The 19,098-nt window shown below is 37.3% G+C and overlaps 1 protein-coding gene across 4 annotated transcripts in view; it reads right to left on the reverse strand.

Moving 5' to 3' along the window:
* The window catches only part of TMTC1 (transmembrane O-mannosyltransferase targeting cadherins 1), a 281,634-nt gene that overhangs the window by 16,088 nt on the left and 246,448 nt on the right, over positions 1-19,098 (reverse strand). For all 4 annotated transcript variants that reach the window (XM_063672555.1, XM_054442887.2, XM_054442886.2 and 1 more), the window contains one exon: positions 14,168-14,276. In XM_063672555.1, coding sequence (XP_063528625.1) covers positions 14,168-14,276 — 109 coding nt within the window. The remainder of the gene's footprint in view (positions 1-14,167; positions 14,277-19,098) is intronic.

Genomic DNA, 19,098 nt, shown 5'->3' on the forward strand with positions numbered 1-19,098 from the left:
AAGATGATTTGGCACAAAGCACACGCCAGCTTTAAAAAATATGTATATGCCCTGAGTATGCACATTTTCCAAAACCTTATCTCAAGTTACTCCTACCAAGCATTCAACCAGACACATGACAAAGGAATGTAGAGCAACAATTTCCTGAGATGTGGCACCTTAAGCTTGTGATTATGTGTTTAGATATTTACATTGAGAGCTGAACAATAAGCCAAGAAACCCAAATCTGATTTGACCCAGAAAGGAACATATACTTTACATTCTGTAGAATGACCAGTGCCATCTATTTGAGTTCCTACATTTAAGTAACATTAGGGAACAAGGTGTGGTTTGTCAAACTTCATCCACACTCCAGCAAAAATAAGGATCCGTGTCTCTAAAAATATGTTTTTAAATTGCCAAACTCAACAAATTATCAAATTCAAAAAATTTAAAGATGAATTAAAGTCTCAAAATATTTCCTTTCAATCTATTGAAGAGAAGAAAAGCTTTCTGAAGCTCTCGTCCGTTGAAGGACTGACAATGTGTGTGTGTGTGTGTGTGTGTGTGTGTGTGTGTGTGTGTATGTAATGAAGACAGGCAGAACAGAAATTATATAACAACCTGAGAAAATTAACATCTAGAGAGTACCACAGGGTATATATTCATGTATCCATTCATTCCACATGCATTTACTGCAATGGCTATAGAAGTATGACATGGTGGTTAAGAACGAGGCTCCCAAGATTTGACTGCATGGATTCAAATCCAAGCCCCACCATCTACTGTCTGTGTGACCTTTCTTACTCGCCATGTGCCCCAACTGTAAATCAGGGATAACAATCATACTTATTTTATAGGGTTGTTTTGAGGATTAAATCTATTAAAACATTTGAAACACTTAGAACAATGCTCAGCACATGGTCAGCACGTTGGTTTATCATGCTGGCCTTTATCTTTACTTATCCAAAATCTCATAGCTACATGGGGACAGAGAATAGAAGCTAGGTTTTCAGTGGGCCAATGGGGAATTGGGGAGACCTGAATAAAAGCAGTATTTTTGGAAATAAACAAACATGACTGGCATAAACAGTTATACTTTTGGGTATTCGTCCATCTGTTCATCCGTCCAACCTGTCCCTCCCTCCCTTTCCTTGACAAATATTTCATGAACACCATTGTTAAAAGAAAAACTTTAGACAAATTAAATGTAACAAAGTTTATCTGAGCAAGAAAGAGTTCACAGATTGGGCAACCCCCTGAACCAGAACAGGTTCAAGGAGACTCTGCCACTGCCATGTGGTCAGGGAAGATTTATGGACAGAAAAAGGAAAGCGACTTACAGAAAACAGAAGTGAGGTACAGAAATGGCTGAATTGGTTACAGCTCAGTGTTTTTCTCACTTGAACATAGTTTGAACAGCTGGCTGTCTTGATTGGCTGATTGGTAGGAGAGTAATAGGCACAAGGTGGTCTGTTTATGCATCCAGTTAGGTTACAGTTTACCATGTACAGAGAAACTTTCAGGGCAAGCTTAAAATATGTAAGGAGGCAGTTTTAGGCTAAATTTAACAATGCTCCCCTCAAAATTGAAAGGTGAACCAAAACTGTAGGCATTGATTTCACTCTGCCACTACCATAAAGGCACTTATTTGGTCTTAAGTCTTACTGGGAAATTACTGGGAAATAGCAGAACAGTGAGCTTTGTAAGATGGTTTTTTTAGGTTATTTTTTTGAAAGAGAGTAGAGGGGACCTCACTGTGCTGGAATCTCTTGTTTTTTGGAGAGGAGAAAGAAAATTCAGGTCTGTTTTAGGACTTACCTGTTTGGGATTTTTTTAATTTTTATTTTAGTTTGATTATGTCACATTTAGCATAAGTGACACTATTTTGGTTTGGTCTGGTCTGCTGGGGTCTATTGTATGAACTCAGTCCAAAATAATGGCATCTCCTAATTTTGTTTAACAGTTTCTTCCTTTTGGCCATGATGTTACTTAGGTGAGTATGACCATTAGGCTTTTAATGCCATTCTCAGTTACCATTATTTTAGGGTTTTGGTCTCAGTACATCATTTATTGGTTATGATGTCTTTATGAGAACACTCTTTTTTGAGTTTTTGTCATCTCAATTAAAGAGAGACCATTTGACATTTTACAAATGGCTGTATGTAACCATTGAAAACTTTTGAGGGAACATAGTGTGCCAGAGAGACTGGAGATCAAGAGGATCAAATCAAGAGTTTGGAGTATGCTCCTTAGTCAGCATCTCCATGAACCAAACTAACTAAAATGAAATAGATCAAAGAATGAGCCAGACAAGGAGTCTACTTGTTTTAATCAAGCAGTCTGTTTATTAATATTCTACAACCAAATCTCTGTAATATTCAATGCATTTACTTACATGTAACAAATAGTGTCAGTAATGGTACAGATTTTTTCTGTTTATCCAGTAGGCAATCTACAGTAATTTCATTATCCAGCACAACCTTAGCAAGAGAATTTAAAGATGTCTGTTGTGTAATCAGTCTTTGTAGTACAATCTGTTATAGAGCCTATTATGAGGGACAAATTTTAATCATTGTCTCCTTTAAATTACAGGAAAAGGGGCCTAAGAATTATGTCTAGAAGAGTTTAAAGAAATTCCATGTTTAAACTTCACTAGAAGAGTGAAGGCCCCCTGGCAATGTTGTTTTAAACCCATGATGTAGGTTAAAAGGAATGAACCAATGTTCTGGTTCTGACTGATCATGGAAGAATAAAGACGCCATTAAATGTTTATGCTCACATTGGTCCTGTATCTTTTCTACCCAGGCATAAGACTGTCAATGTATAACGCTGGCGCAAAGTCCTCTACAAATAAAGTTATACCTCATGATGTACACAAATCTCCCTTTTTAGTTTTATTGTTTATAGAGGCATAAGCAAGGAAAAAATTAAGAGAGGTAAGAGTCTGATGATAGCAGAAAAGTCTTGATCTGTGATCTTGGGAAAGCTGTCCATGTCTAGGATGCCACCTGTTTTTGGGAGAAACTTTCCTGGTTAGCTTTATCTTAAGGTTTCAAATGGGTGTATAGTTCAAAGAGTCTGGAGGGCCCTTTTCAGTTGTGAGATTATGAACCTAAGCTTTGAGGTCCCAAAGTTTTGCTGTACTGTGGGTGGCAAGGGCAGTATTTTTTTTTTTTTTTTTGAGATGGAGTTTTGCTCTGTCACCCAGGCTGGAGTGCAATGGCAGGATCTCAGCTCACCGCAACCTCCGTCTCCTGGGTTCAGGTGATTCTCCTGCCTCAGCCTCCCAATTAGCTGCGATTACAGGCACCCACTACCACACCCAATGGCTAATTTTTGTATTTTTAGTAGAGACAGGGTTTCACCATGTTGGCCAGGCTGGTCTCGAACTCCTGACCTCAGCTGATCCACCTGCCTTGGCCCCCCAAAATACTGGGATTACAGGTGTGAGCCACTGTGCTCAGCAAAGGGCAGTCTTTTTCTGATATCATTTTCAGAATATCCAATCTCTGGGTTTTAGACCATGAAGGTTTTGATTGTCCACAGTCACTGACCATGAAAAGCTGTTTTTTTTTTTTTTTAAATCTAGCGAAAGTATACTTTGGCATGATGTATCAAAGCCTTGTAGCATTTAGTCATATCAGAGTTTCAGAGCAGAAGGTAAATGAGGTTTTGTTATTAGGGATATAGGCCCTCTACTGACTATTTTAGAAAGTCCAACTTATGTTTTCCCCTGGAAGTGGATCTGATTAGCCACTGTATCCACTGTAATACTTTTGAATAAGACAATCTAGTTGAATCAGTTACCTTTGCCTAATGCTATTGTATCTGAAATACCCTATTTAATTGTTTTACAACTTGTCCAGTGAAACAAGTGCTTTTCATTGCTAGAGATTTTTCTAGGAATGTCCCATAAGGGAAACACACTTTCTAATAATGTTTTAGCTACTATTATAGCCATCAGATTTTTGTATGAGAAAGCTTTCATATAACCAGAAAATATATATTAAAAATTACAGTTGAACGAAATTTCTCTATAAATGTTTAAATGGCCCATCAGGTAGCAGAAATGTACCTGAAGTTTTGATTGTCTTCCCAGGATTATGAGTTTGACCAACCAAATATTAGTCAACCATTTTAGCAATTTAGAATAGTCACCATACCAATAAATACTTTAAAAATGTAACCTGGATCAGTTTATCCCTCCTATAATGAGTTACGGCATACAGAACTTTTAACAATGAAAGCCTGAAGGACTTAGGAAGGACCAGGTGGCCATTTAGGCTCTCCATGAGTATATGCTTAATACTGAATTTAGATCCTCTCAAATACCAATTTTGTTTTTCAATTCAGATGTATAGCACTGTTTATTAGGTGGGCCATCATAGGTAATTTGAATTGGACCATAAGAGTTTATTTAAATTGTATACTTAAAGCATTTTAGTGCCAGCTTATTTAGCATGAAAATCTGGCAAAGTGTTTTCTTGGTACTCAATTAATTCTTGTCTTGCTTGGATTAGAAGTTTTATAACCCAGTCAGTCTCTTCATTAGAGTTTTTGGAATTCTTAATCCAAATAATGTGATCTTTAAGTTATCAGAAATCTGTATTCAAGAGTGCTTGTCAGGGTTCTTTTCATCCTTTCTAAGAACTTCCTTGAAGACACGCCATTCTAGGATTTTACTTGTTTATCAAGAGCTTTTAGAAACTAAGCAATTAACTATGGAAAAGTTAACTACAGTCATGGTTAAAGATGTAATTGACAAAAAAACTGTTTTTTTTTTTCCTGTGGCCTATAATAATTTAATATAATAACCATAATTATGATGGATAACATACCCAGACACATCAGAATTTTAGGAATCTCATAATTTTGGAACATATATTAATAATGTATCCATAAAAACATAACTCAAAGGCTAAACATTACTTATTTGACAATGCTTCTCATAGTTTAACATGTCAAATAAGTCTATAAACTCTCTTTTGGATGCTGCAGAAGGCCTCTGCAGAGTCTCAAGTTAGTTGAGGCCAAAAAGACTTCATTTCCAACTTGAAATTTGATTTAAGGAAAGAAGCCTGTCAAATATGTCAAAGGTTTAAAACATTTAATTAAAATATGATCACAGGTTACTGCAGAATAATAGTAATTCATTTAGCCAAAATGGTAATTAAAAGGTTTTAAAAAGCATTTATTCCTTGAGGGAGAAGAGGCTCTGTTTTTCAATCAAAAGATCCGAGAAAGACAACATGAGACAGAAGCTGTGTCAAGTTAAACTTAACACCATGCATGTGCCATGCATGTATACAGTGAAACAGAACAGTGAGTGAGAGACACAATCCCTACCTTCACCACTGAGTGGAATTCAGACAAGAAGAAGGCAATAATGTAGCTGTGGGAGGAGAAGCACAAGGTATGTGGGAGGCAGCCAAGAGTGGCACCCACACCTGGGGTTAGATACTGTACCCCTGTCATGATCCAAATGCCCAAGGGCATTGGTCACTATTAACTTCAGCGGCTGTGTAACACAGATATGCTTGAAAACTATCTGTGGCTACGTGAGATCTGAAAAACATCTTTATAACCAAACTAGTTAAGTTAGAAGCTGTTTTTCCTGAAAGGAATACAATTGATGTCCTCACAGTCTCAGCTTCTGAAGTCAATTACACCACTATTAACAACAGTTTTTAAGAGCAATTACTGCTTTACCGGATCTAGTATTACTTTTTTCCCACTTTCTTGCTCCTCCAAAATAGGCAAAGAGATTGTCTTTTTCATCTAAATCTTCTCTTTTATTTTTGCATCCATTAGCTTAGCTGATTTTCCACTAGAAATGATATTTTCAAAATCGAAAGAAATAGTGAGATCTAAAGACTGAGTGTGTCAAGGGCAATGAATCACAGCCCTACACCTTCAGTAACCCCAATGGCAGTTTCAAGGCTCTAAGAAAATGTCTTTAAGATCTGTCTTTCTATTCATTTCACTTGACTATCAGTTTCATAGAATGATCAACTCTACTCATAAACAAAAAACAAAACACTTCTCCAGGAAGAAAATACTGTATGGGTGTTTAAAATAAATTCCACCTTCTCTGGAAGGGTAATGCATTTATCTTAAATAACACTATTATTTAATCCCTGAAGCTCAATTTCGAGCACTCATTTTCATTTAATTCAACTGGCTACAAGTCCTGACCTAAGCCTGATCATTTCTAGTCTCTACTGACTTGTAAGTTCCAGAGGAAATGAATGTTAAGCTATTTATAGGACAACTTTAATTAAAAATATTTGTGACCCAGGGAATGGTTGGGACATATTAATACCGTCTGCTGTACACCAGAGGCCCCAGCCATCATGTGAAATTGGCCTTCGAGGGCAGCAGTTAAAAATGGGCAGCATGCAGCCATGGGCTCCTCTCCAAGACTTAAAGCATTTTCAGTGGGGTGGAAATAAAATGGGCCTTGGAAGAAAGATGAAACACAGTCAACATCCCCACTTTTTATATGCTCTAATTACCCAATATAGCACACTTTTTACCTCAAGGAAGGAAAAGTGAAAAATAGATGTCCTGAAAAAGGACCCTTGACTATAATTTACTGTCTTGAGCCAAATCGTGTGTTTGGAAAACTTTATAGTTCAGGTTCCAGTAACTCAAATGACAAATGGACATTGGCTTAATGCAGAAATTCTCAACCTTCTTAATTTTAGAATGCCTTTGAACTCTAAAAGTTACTGAGAATTCCAAAGAACTTTCCATTTATGTAGACTATATATATCAATATTTACTACATTGGAAAAGAAGCTGAGAAACTTTAAAAATATGTGCTAGTTTACTTAATCATAAACTTAAACACAAATAATATATTTATATAAAAATAATTATTTTCAAAGCAAAAAAATAGCGAGAATAGTGGCATTAGTTTATATTTTTGTAAATCTCTTTATGTCTGACTTAAGACAGCTGGATTCTTATACCTGCTTCTGTTGGTTCAATCTGTTTTATGTACATATATTTGGTTGGACTATATAAAGAAAATCTGGCCTCACACGCACATTTAGTTGACAAAAGAGAGAGTATTTTAATAGCATTTTCATAATTGTGGATATATCATGTGGCTGCTAGAAAACTACTGTATACTCATGAGATAATGACAGGGAAAAGGCAAATTACTTCTTAGTACTATTAGGAAAAGTGCATAAACCTTCATGGACCCTGGGGGTCTGCAGTCAACAATTAGCAAACAGATTAACAGATGGCCTGTAACAATGTGTATCTACTGTATAGGGGTGTAGAGTGTGGTATTCCAAAGCAGTAAAGGACCAATAGAAAAAAAAATGGTTCCAGTGCCCTGACATCGGGGTCACTATGTGTCTGAGCTGATTTTCTAGAAGTGCTTTCACTCTAATCAATAATTTAAAGCCACAGAGTCTTAAAGTATATTCCTATTAGCCAAATGGCTTTATTAGAAATAGTAATACATTGTAATAGTAATTACAGTAGTAATATTGTAATAGTAATTACAAACCTGGGAGATTAAGGACTAACAGATCTTTAAACTCATGTCAACGACTTCTCCAAGAAACTATTCAAGACACAGCAGCCCAAAAGATAAAGAGACACCTGTTTTCTCACCCTCTTCTTTGCTTTTGTTTTCCTTACGAGACAGTTCCTCCACCCATGTCATCAGTATGAACATTTATGAGAAACATGCCCTCAATATTTGATGTTTAATTCTCTTTCATATCCAACTAAAATGAATCAATTAATCTGGCATTCTTCCCCACCAAGGAAATACAAGGTGTTTTCTAATCCTAGATTTTCTCATCTACCAGCAGGGTGATCAACACTACTCTGACAATTTACACAAACTAGAAGTGACCACTTTAAAGACAGAATGCCAAGAACAGTACAATAAATGCTAAAGAGAAAGAGTGATAAGAGTGAGCAACTACAGATAATGCAGTCATGGAACCAGAAAAAGAGGTGAAAACCACATTTGCATATAATTGCAGCTTCCTGATACTTTAGACTTTTCTCATGCCATTTTGCCTTCATTCTCTATACTTCCAGGTACATGACTTTCTCTCTGCTTGAGAAATAGAAATAAAATCCTAAGTCCCCCACCTGACTCAACACACCCACTCCTGGCCAAGGAGACCCCAGGGAAACCTTAAAAACTCCATTCCCAGGCATCATCAGAGAGGTAAGGTCGCTCAAGCATTATACCCACTCTTTTGCTAACCACCATTAGACTCTCTTTCCTAAGCGTTGAACAGAAACTAGCACTTTTGAAAGACTTGCTCCACTGCTGATTTCAACCAACCACCTCATTCTGCAGCAGAGCTCCCTTCCCTTTTTATGGTCTCAACGCAACTGACCAGCATTTCTTCCTGGAAAGAAACCATGGACTGTGGACTGCTTCTAGCTGGTCCATGGAGACTGTGCATAGGGTGCCTCTGCATTTAAACATTGTGTCTCCACCTCAAAGTGCACATGGGATGTATGTAACATGCATGTTTGCTTACTACGCATGTGAAACCCCTTCATAAATATTCACAGTTCCTCCTATAATCTGTTGAACATGTATACTTAGCCAACCCGTTCAGCATAAATTGCTGTCTTGCCCTTCTTCCTTCAAAGCACCTGCTTTTGCTTTCTGCGGGAGGCTATGCTTCCCAGCCTACAAGGTGGCCAGCCTGCAGGCTACAACCCATTGTAAGAAATAAAGCTCTCCTTTCCAAATTTATAGATCTCATGATTTTAAGTCGACATATTAGAAGTAAGCTCAATACATATTAGAAGTAAGCTCACCTCAGAGCCCTTAGAGGGTCTATTCCTTCTGACTAGAAAGCTTTTCCTTTCACTTTTACCCAGTTTATATCTATCAGTCCTTTAGATATCAGATTAAAGGTAATCCTTTGGTAACCATCCCCACTCCCCATATATTCCTTTCCCACATTAGGTTAGGTCCCCTTAACATGCTCACTGGTGCTTTCCCTTTGCACAGTTGTTACACTTGTGTTAGACATTGGGGAGGGAGCTATAAATCTTTGCCTAGGGGTAGCCTTCCCTTCTATACTACACTCCATGGGGGTAACCACATACATAACTTGCCGCTTCAACACTCTGGTGCTTGGTGGCATCTAGGTGCTCAATAAATATGTGCTCAATAATTAAATCAATAAATTCTTAAGTTATGGTCTTCGTCCAAGTTGACTTAGCCCCACACAGTGTGGCTGAATGTACCCCAAATATAGCATTTGTAGGAGAGAACCTGATCCAGGACTTTTTATTTGACCCAGAGTTCCAATTTATGTTTTATTGTTCCAATTTTCTTTTCGCTCTTGCATTGGGTAAAGTCATATTTCAAAGTACATGAAGGAAAAATATTTTATTTTCAGTGTTATCATTTTAATTAATTGAGTTTTTCAATAGGCTATAAACGTGGGGCAAGTAATAATTTACAGTGGCCAGAGTCATAAACAATGTTAATTTTATTTCCTTTACTGCTACTGTAATGCAAAGCTATATAATCTATGCAAGAGTAGGATGGTTAAAAATGATTGTGGGCTTATAAATGTTTACTATCCTATCTGTGAAGCTGGAGTCCAGCCAGTTCTAAATGCTAATGGAGAACAAAGAGTATAGCAAGTCAGAGACCACCCTGACTTCAAAGCTAAGAGTTTATCTTCTGTTCTCAGTTTTCTTGACTTCTTTGATGCAGTAGGCACAGAATGGTATCAACTTTCTTCTGGACATTTTTATGTGGCTAGCTTCTATGACAACTCATCCTTCTGGGTTTCTTTTATCACTTCTTCCTTTTCACTCCATTCTATGCCTAACCTCGTTAACTATGGCCCATGATCACAGTCTATTCATGGGGTCCCAGTGTCATCTAACGCAAGAGTGGCAGGTGAGGAGCTTAGAGACCGGGTTTTAGTCCAGGTCCTGCTGCAAGTTAGTGAATCACCATGAGCAGCCACTTAATTCTGTGTACTATATATTTTTATGTAAAATGAGAAGGTTAAAAAAATTCTTCAGGGCTTCTTCCTACATTATTCTTCATTTTCTCCTCGAGGAAATTATCTGCTTACAATATGATTTCATTTTTTTAAAGTCCTAGATCTACTTTTCTAGCCCTGATCTCCTTCACTCTCATTGGTCCATATGCCATTTTCATTTAAATGTTCAACTAACATTCACAACTTAAAGGTTGTACGCTGCTGGTGGCAGAGTAAATTGGAACTGCCCTTTAGGAAAGCAATTTGGTAACATGTCTCAAGACTCATGAAATATATTCTTTGATATAGAAATTATTCTGGAATTTATCATTAGGAAATGATTCAAAATATTGTTTTAAAAAAGCCCTAAGAAGAAAAAGTTCAATGCCACAAAAGAAAATAAAAAGGAATCCAAATGTCCCAGCATTTGAAATATTATTTGCCGTATATTACAGCGAATCATTTTGATAAATCAGTAAGCAGCCATTTAAGTGGTATTTATGAAGGTCATTTAGCACCATGAAAAAACATATAATAGTATGTATAATTTAATGGCAAGTGAAAAGAACAGGTTAGAAACAGTGTATAAATATTAGTATGGAAACACATAAATATATGTAAAAGACATGCACAGTATTAAAGAATGATAATATTTGTTGTCTCCAGGTATTATATTATGAATAAAGGATGTATATGTTATTTTCTCTGAGTTTTCACAGTTTCCTTTATATATTTATATTACTTGTTTAACTGGAAACAATGTTGACACTCATCTTACTTCTTTCCTAAAATCTTGCTTCTGTCTGGCTTATCCATGCCTATCAGTGGCCATAAATCTCAGTTTCTTGGGTGTTCTGACCTGGAGTTCTTAATTTTCTATTTTTCTTTTCCTTTCAACCTTTACATGCTGACAGTCCCTATGTACCATGGAAATCTTTCTTTTTCCACGATATTCTATCCATTCCCTCACTTTCTTCTGCAAACAAGGCTCTCAACTACTCACACCAGAATGCAAATAAAAGCCTTTTCCAAAACACATCGTGTGTTTTCCACAAGATTTTCTTCCTCACATGTTTTAGAATGGCCTCCTCAGATATTTACTGTTACTTCCTATTATCTATCAATGTAAAACTTGGGCTCCATTATGGCCTTAATATGTTCTACCATATAATGTCTTTTCAACTCATTAATCTATTTTTCAAATTTGTCAAATCCCCTACTTTGCGCAAACAGATTAAATTTCTCCCTTCAGGTTACAACAGAGTAAGGAACACAATATTAGTTTCTGACAAATCCTACATTCATGGTTTTATTGGCACTGAGGCTGGGAAATGATGTCAACAGACAGCAGCATGCTTATAATAAGAGCAAGGTATACCAAATAAACCTAGTTTCCTTTTTTGATATTATAGATTCACAGCCTTACATCAGGGGAAGGATTTTGGCAGGTGTCTGAAAATGTGTCTCGAAACATCTCTGTAGACAAGACTGAGAGAGGTGAGCTAGAGGATAATATAATTCAACAAATTAACGAATGCTTGAATAAGTTTACCCAAGGAGTCTGGCATAAGATAAAGGTCAACCTGGAAAGAAGTTTCTACAGATATGCTGCAGGGCTTCCTAACTAATACTGATCTTCATAACATTTTTTAAAATCAAAGACATAAACTAGTTATTTAACTAAAACTATTATCAAGTTTGCCAACTGAAAGAGCTGGAAACGGTAGTCAATACACTGTACGGCAGGAAAATAAAAAGTCCTAGAAAATCAGAAATGTCAGGCTAATATAAATACAGAATATGTCAGGCTGATGTAAATACAGAATGAATCCTTTCATCCAGCTTCTGAAAAACTGCCTGCAAAATGGCTGATTTCAGCTGAGTGTAGGAAAGAGCTTTTTGGCATGACACTGACCCACAACCACAGTCTGTGGGGGCTGTGCACGTGGACAGATGGTGGCAATGGAGGACAAGTCGCTTGACTAAGGGGATAGCTTCAATGTGTGTTACACGTTGACCAAGGTTTGTCAATACTGATTTCACACACTCTTGGGAGTCTGAAATGCCAGGATGCTATTAAATAAAGTTGTGCAACCAAGAAATGAATTCATTTGCTACCAAAAAATGTTAAGCTAGGTGGGGTTTTCTCTAACAGTTTGTGTCTTGCTTGCACATCTGATGCACTCTTTTATGACTAAATAGTTCAAAACATGAAGATAGGATGTTGAAAGTCAGAGAGGGGAAGGCAGTCCTGAGTTACGCTCAACAGCTGCTTCATTGTTTTCATGCTCAAATCAATTGCCCAAAGGGGCAGAAGAAAGAACTTTTCAATCTTTCAGTTACATTCTTAGATCTCATAGCATTTTACATTCACATCTAGAACAGGAAAGTGCTAAAAGAGGGGACCTTTGTATGTAAGAAAAGATAATGATCCTAGTCATCATTTGTTTTTCTTAACAATTGTTCACAACTTCAACTACGTAAAATGCAATTACTTGGTAGCAATTTGCCATTGCAGTTCACAAAACACTAAATTTATCAAGTAATCGGTTTTAAATAAGCCATCTGACACTTCTTACACACAACTAAGGAAAAAGTATATATGTTATCCTGTTTAAACTTCCATCTGCTACCAAATTTGTTAATAGTAAGGCTGAATGCAAAGATACTACAGAAAGAACTAAAATAAAGTTCAACATCATTAAAATCTTGATCATTTTTAAAATGAGCTTAGATGAATAAAACACATACCTGTTCTCATAGAGTCAAATATTCTAATGGTGGCAGAAAGTCCATAAACAAATAAATGTGTCTTAGATGGTGATAAATACTATAGGGAAAGTAAGCAGGACATGGTGGTAGAGAACATGATGGGCAGCGGAAGGTTCCTGTTTACAAAGGGTTATCTCAGAAGACCTCTCTGATATAGTAACATTTGGTCAGAAACCAGCATGATATGAAGTATCTTGGAAACTCTAAGATATCTATCTGGGAGAGAAGTGCTGCAGGAACAGTTGGTGCAAAGGCTGTGAGAGAGAAGCACACTTGGCACATCTGAGTAACTGCAAAACAACCAGCCAGTCAGAGGCAGGGGAGGGGCTCATGAAAAGGAAGGGTCCCGGGTTAGGTGAGACAAAGCAACACTGATGAAGCCAGCCTCTGTGTCTGTTTCAACACAAGCCAAGGGCAGCTGAGGACTGCCAGTGTATAGCACAGACACATCCATGACCATTTTAGCTCACACATTATACTAAAGCATGCATTAAAATCATCCAACACACAGAGGTTTTTAATCGAAAGCCCGCCTATCCTACAGGGAGAAAGGGCAAAACAACTAGGTTTATATTCTCTGTCACTTAAATATTCATAGAATGTCCTAATTTTGCTTCTTGCTGGAGCCTCCAAAAATTTTTGATGCAAATTGCTCCCTACAAATCTGACATACAGTATCAAATCACTTATTACCCTTAAGCCAACTGAATGCTGTCGGGCATGTTGCAGAGATGTTGAGTTTGAATTTTAAAGATAATCTGGCAATTTTATGGTAGCAGAATCTACTGTCTATCAAGGGCACTATGTGTGTCAACAAAACTATATCATCAATTTAGAGAGAAGACAACTTATATCTGTTTCTCCATAGCAGGGGTCATGCATCTAAGACTCTGAAAACTGGTATCAAATCATTTAGACACGACTAAAAAGAAGAAGGGGATTGAAAACACATCTCTGTTTTATGCCATAAAAAATGTTCTCTTAGGAGCCTGTCTCATGAGCCTCTGTAATATTTTAACAGATGTTAAAACAGAATTTGTAGGATTATCAAATGGCTCCATATTGAGTTCAGTGATCTTAGACCACTAGCAATTCCTCAGAAAAATATTACAAGTCAGTGGTAATAAAAACATCAAATATCATGTATTGTTCTTGATAGATTCTGTACCAAAGTGAGAGAGAATATATCAATGGCCAATAATGGACCATCTTTGTCTAAAAGCACCCTGCACTACACAGAGAATATTGGAGTGAGAAAATTAGGCTTGTAATTTCTGTCCAAAAGAAACTGACATAGACATTGGTTGTCCACTACGGGTTTACAAATTAAATCATTAGTACAAAAATCTGTGTAACATTAATTTATACATGTAACAATAACATTGAAAAAAACTACTATGTGAAACAATTACCTGCTCAGCCAATAACGAAGCTAAGCTTGAATATGCATCTGCAAACTCTGGACCATACTTGATGGAATCCTTCAGTAAGGTGATAGCTTCTTCCTTTTTCTCCTGGGACCTATAGATAATAACGAAGGGGTGGGGGAGAACATCTTTTAATAACACTTTGTTTCAATCCTCTGATTAGACTCTAAAAATGTCATTTCTTTTAGCAAAGGTTAGCTGATTCACCCTGGATTTTATTGCAAATGAATTAAACTACATTGTCTCAAGGTGCTAATAGTTTCTTTCTGTCTCTGAATTCTCCATGGAAAGAGATGTAAAGATGTAAATTACACTTCAGGTTATCCACTTTTTTCTACTTTCTGTTTCCTGCTGTGCACTCTTCGAGAGTTATATTCAATATTTTGCAGGTTTGTTAATGAGAAACTTTGATCTTCAGAGGAACAATTTGGGGGATATTGTCTAGGTGGCATGAGAGCCAATTTACAATGATGTGAAGATATGTGGGTCCCTGTAGTACTGGTCACACCACTGCAGGCTGAGCTCCTAGGGTGGCTGTACCTTCCAGGAACAAACCAGGCCAAACTGCCAATGTTAATCTTTGGTTTTATATTTAAGAGAGAAAATATTCCATAAATAATTTATGAAATTAGAGACTACTGTGACCACTGGCTGGTAAAGAATAATGAGACATTTTATCATTATATTTTTACTGAAAATTGAGGCTAATTCTGTCTTCTTCATTTGGTTCTTCCCCCAGTGATGACACTTCCTTTTAAAGAGGACTCAAGGCCCAAAAGTCATTACCATTTTCTTGGGTAAAAGTTCTCTTTCCTGTTAAATCCAATGAGGAGACATTGGGTCATTATGCTGATATCAATCTCTTTGGGGCCAAAAATGTACAGTATTGGAAGTGATCAAGTTTGCTATTAATACAATTCCACAGACACTAGTCTCTCGTTAAGTGCTAGACATTGTGATTGTGCAATGAAAAAGAGAATCCTTTGCACTATAGCAAGGACACAGCCTAAAAGTCCCCTCCTCTTTAACAGTTACCAATATAGAGTTGCGTGCTTATGTTTTTACTATGCATTGATTTAGCAATGACTGTGTGCCATATACCCTCATATCTTTTCACATAACATTATTAATGTATTTCTCACAACAATCACATATGGTAGATGTTATTGTTCTATTATTATACTCATTTTTCTAATGAGAAATTTTCAATTCAGGGAAGTCAAGTGACTCATCCATGTTTATATAAACAGTCTTCTGAGTGCTCTTCCATCATACCATATCTGCTGATTCTAACTTCTTAGGAATCCACCCCTAATGACCTTTCTGCCCAAAGTGTGATTCATAGACCAGTTTCAACAACATCACCTGGGAGCCTGTGAGAAATGCAGAATATCTCAGGCCCCATCTAGACCTACTGAATCTGATCCTACAGTTTCAAAAGATTCCCAGGTGATCTGTATGCATGCTGCGATTTCAGCAGAACTGTCCCATGAGGTATCAAAGACAGGTGACAGTAGCTCCTGATACAATCCCCTCCATCCCCCATGCCCCGCCCCTACAGCTCCAGTTTCTGAGGATGAAGTTACATAGAGGGAAAACTAATATTCACTCCATAAGTTTGACTTCTTAAGTGTTAGAAGCAGCTTGTTACATAAGGCAATTTCAACTATCATAGACCTTGGGGAAAAAACCGCCGTGCTTCCAATATAGACCTTGGATTTAACAGTTCAATGAAGCAAATATTTATCATTATCGATTATATGTCAAGCACTTAGCTGTTTCTCAGGAGAGGCAGTGGTCCGTACTATTCTCTTCTTATCAGGGTCTATCTAACTCCTAATGGGCTCTTGTTCATGCAAAGTCCCGTCCTTGAGAACAGGTATAACACCTGTGTCCTTAAGTGGATTGTCCTTGGGATGGCTTTCAAGTTGCATGGTTATAATTAATTTGCATTACAGCTCTCTTACTGCTTTATTATTGATTCACTCATTTCATGGACACTTAAAGAATACCCGCAAGACTCCATGACTTCCATACACACACTACGTTTACATACACTCAAGTTTCTATTCTATAATATACCTTCATGTAATTCTTCCATTGGCACATGTTTTTTAAATGAAATGTATTTTTGTATCCCACTAATTTGGCTATTATCTTATGGTCAGCAGAACTCTTCCTCCAAAAATGCATAAATCTTCAGTAACATTAATTTGGAAATCCTCTCAAAGTCCAAAGGAAGGTATGGACTTTGAAAATTAAGTCCCTTGGGACATAATTTAGCTTAGATATTCTTCAAATCAGCAGAGAAAAAAAAACCATCACATCTTCATAGCAATGATTTAATGGTTTTCTTTTGTTATGACTCACATCAGTTAGAAACTCAGACCTTTTACATACGAGCTTAGCAAGATGACCATTCAGTATAGTCTATGAACCTAAATGCTTGAGGTTGTCCATGAACATTCATGTGACACAATGGAAAGATTGTCATCAAAGTTATTTACCAAGAACCCAGATGCTTGATAAAAAACATCATCTCTAAAAATCCTCTGAGAGACTAACAGACTTTAAGAAAAACACCTCATCATGTAATTAATTTAGTATATGAGTATTACAAGATGCAAAGACTCTGGAAGAGAGGACATTTCTCTTTTGCTGTGTACTCCTGGATGATTCTCCTTTTGCTTGGGAGCCGCTGAGTGTCATTAAGCACCAACGGGTCAGGCTAACAGACATCACATGCCACCTTGAGAGAGATTTTTAAATTCTTTTTAAAGAAAGCCCAATAAGTTGATAAGTGGTGATTTGTTATTGTTTCTAAAAGGGAGAGGAATGAAGAGAATATTTCTTCTATAGTCTCTCTTGCTCACCCCTTGGTGGGAGCTTATGGAATAGGTGTGGCTTTGACACAATAACTTAGAGAAGATAATTCATCTAAATAAAACCTCCCTTGGTTATATAGTAATATGATTACTATGTGAGATTGAAACTTCATTTCAAACTGTTTCTTATGTTAGTAGCATCCCTTTTTCATATCGGTATTATAGCACATGGTTCTCTGATAATTATCCCATATTAAAAACCAGTCCTACAATACTATCGGATTATTGCAGTCTTACTCAGCACTTACTCAGTTTTGCTTGCTAATGCCTTGGTTCACACATCTGCTTTTAGTTCCCTCATTCTTCTCCTTTTATTACGTGCCGACAATGGGAAGGACTTTTTCTAGACCACTGCTTTCATATATAAAAATCTTTATTAATGTCCAACTACCTACAGATAGACTCTTAGGCTAAAACCCTCTACAATATGGTTCTGACTAGCATTCCAAACATACCCAGGTACCCGCTATTCCAGCGAAACTGGGTGGCCTTTGGCATCTATTCTGCAGAACCTAACAATGACCTACTCCATTGATTATCTTCACTGTACCTTACAAATCACTGGGTGTGCTTTAAAAAAGACTTTAGTGCTCTGAGGCTTGGCCTCTTAATAGGATGCCCTCCATATGAATATGACAATCACCCAGATTTGAGAATTATGGATAGACTCCAACCTCAATTTACAGTACTAGAGAATGAGATTCAGAGTGCTTTCGTGATTTGCTCTGCTCCCAAGCAAAAAGAAGGAACTAGCCCTAGGTCTTCCGCCTCTCAGACTGGTGTTCTTCCCACACCACTTCACAGATGGCTTTTCTCTCCTTCCTATTCAACTCTGGTTCCCAGAGACATCTTCCCTGACTTGCCCAGCTCAAAGCTCCTAAAAACACTTAACAAAACGAAGAACATATGTATACACGTGTATCACCTTTCTGATATTTCAGCTTTTTTTCTATCATCATAGGAAAAATACGGTAGGAAAATGCTACCTAGAAGTCCCATTCTGACCTCTATATTTTTCTCCTGTGAGATCCTAGTGAAGCACGTGGGGAACCTACTGCTGCCTCTTGCGAGGGGGGATCCAGGTCCATCTAACAGTGAATGTGCCGTGCAGACAAGTTTTTTAAGCTGCATATTTCACGATAGTTGTTTCCTAAACATTTACTCCCTGCCAAGGACCATGCTAAGTAATTTACTCTAATTCTCATTAAGCATTATCAATTTGGCATAATTATCTCCCTTTCAAAGATTTAGACAAAAATACCAACCACCACCACCCCAAATGAATAGAAAACTAAGGTTTAGAGAGCTCAAGTGATTTGTCCCCAGTCACACAGCTTCGAACACCTGGACTCTAATTTAGAATTTCAAATCTAGACCGTTCCATTGAGGCCACACTTGGCATTTCTGTGTTCACTTGCTGAAATGTTATACAATTTGTCTGTGACCACTAGGTTTTAAGTTCCTTCACAGGTGGGACCTACATCTTACTAATGTTACTTTTTTTTTTTTTTCCCAATTCCAGAAAAGTGACTTGGCACACAGTAGAAATTCAATAATTGCTGCATTCGTTTTAAAAAAAATCACCATAGTTTTGGCCAGGCACCGTGGCTCATGCCTGTAATCCCAGCATTTCAGAGGCTGAGGCAGGTGGATCATGAGGTCAGAGGAGTTCGAGACCAGCCTGGCCAAGATAGTGAAACCCTGTCTCTACTAAAAATACAAAAATTAGCCAGGCACAGTGGCGGGCACCTGTAGTACCAGCTACTCAGGAGGCTGAGGCAGGAGAATGGCATGAACCTGGGAGGTGGAGCTTGCAGTGAGCCGAGATAGCGCCACTGCACTCCAGCCTGGGCGACAGAGTGAGACTCCATCTCAAAAAAAATAAAAACAAACAAACAAACAAAAAGCCATAGTTTTACTCTTTATTTCTAGATCTTTGTAAATCTCCTTAAATGTTTTCCAATATTTGAATAAAATTTGACAAAAGGTGACAATATGATTCCCCCATGTTACATTTTGTTTCTACAGTTC

This window comes from Pongo pygmaeus, chromosome 10, assembly GCF_028885625.2.
Source record: "Pongo pygmaeus isolate AG05252 chromosome 10, NHGRI_mPonPyg2-v2.0_pri, whole genome shotgun sequence".
In the NCBI taxonomy this organism is placed as follows: Eukaryota; Metazoa; Chordata; class Mammalia; order Primates; family Hominidae; genus Pongo; species Pongo pygmaeus.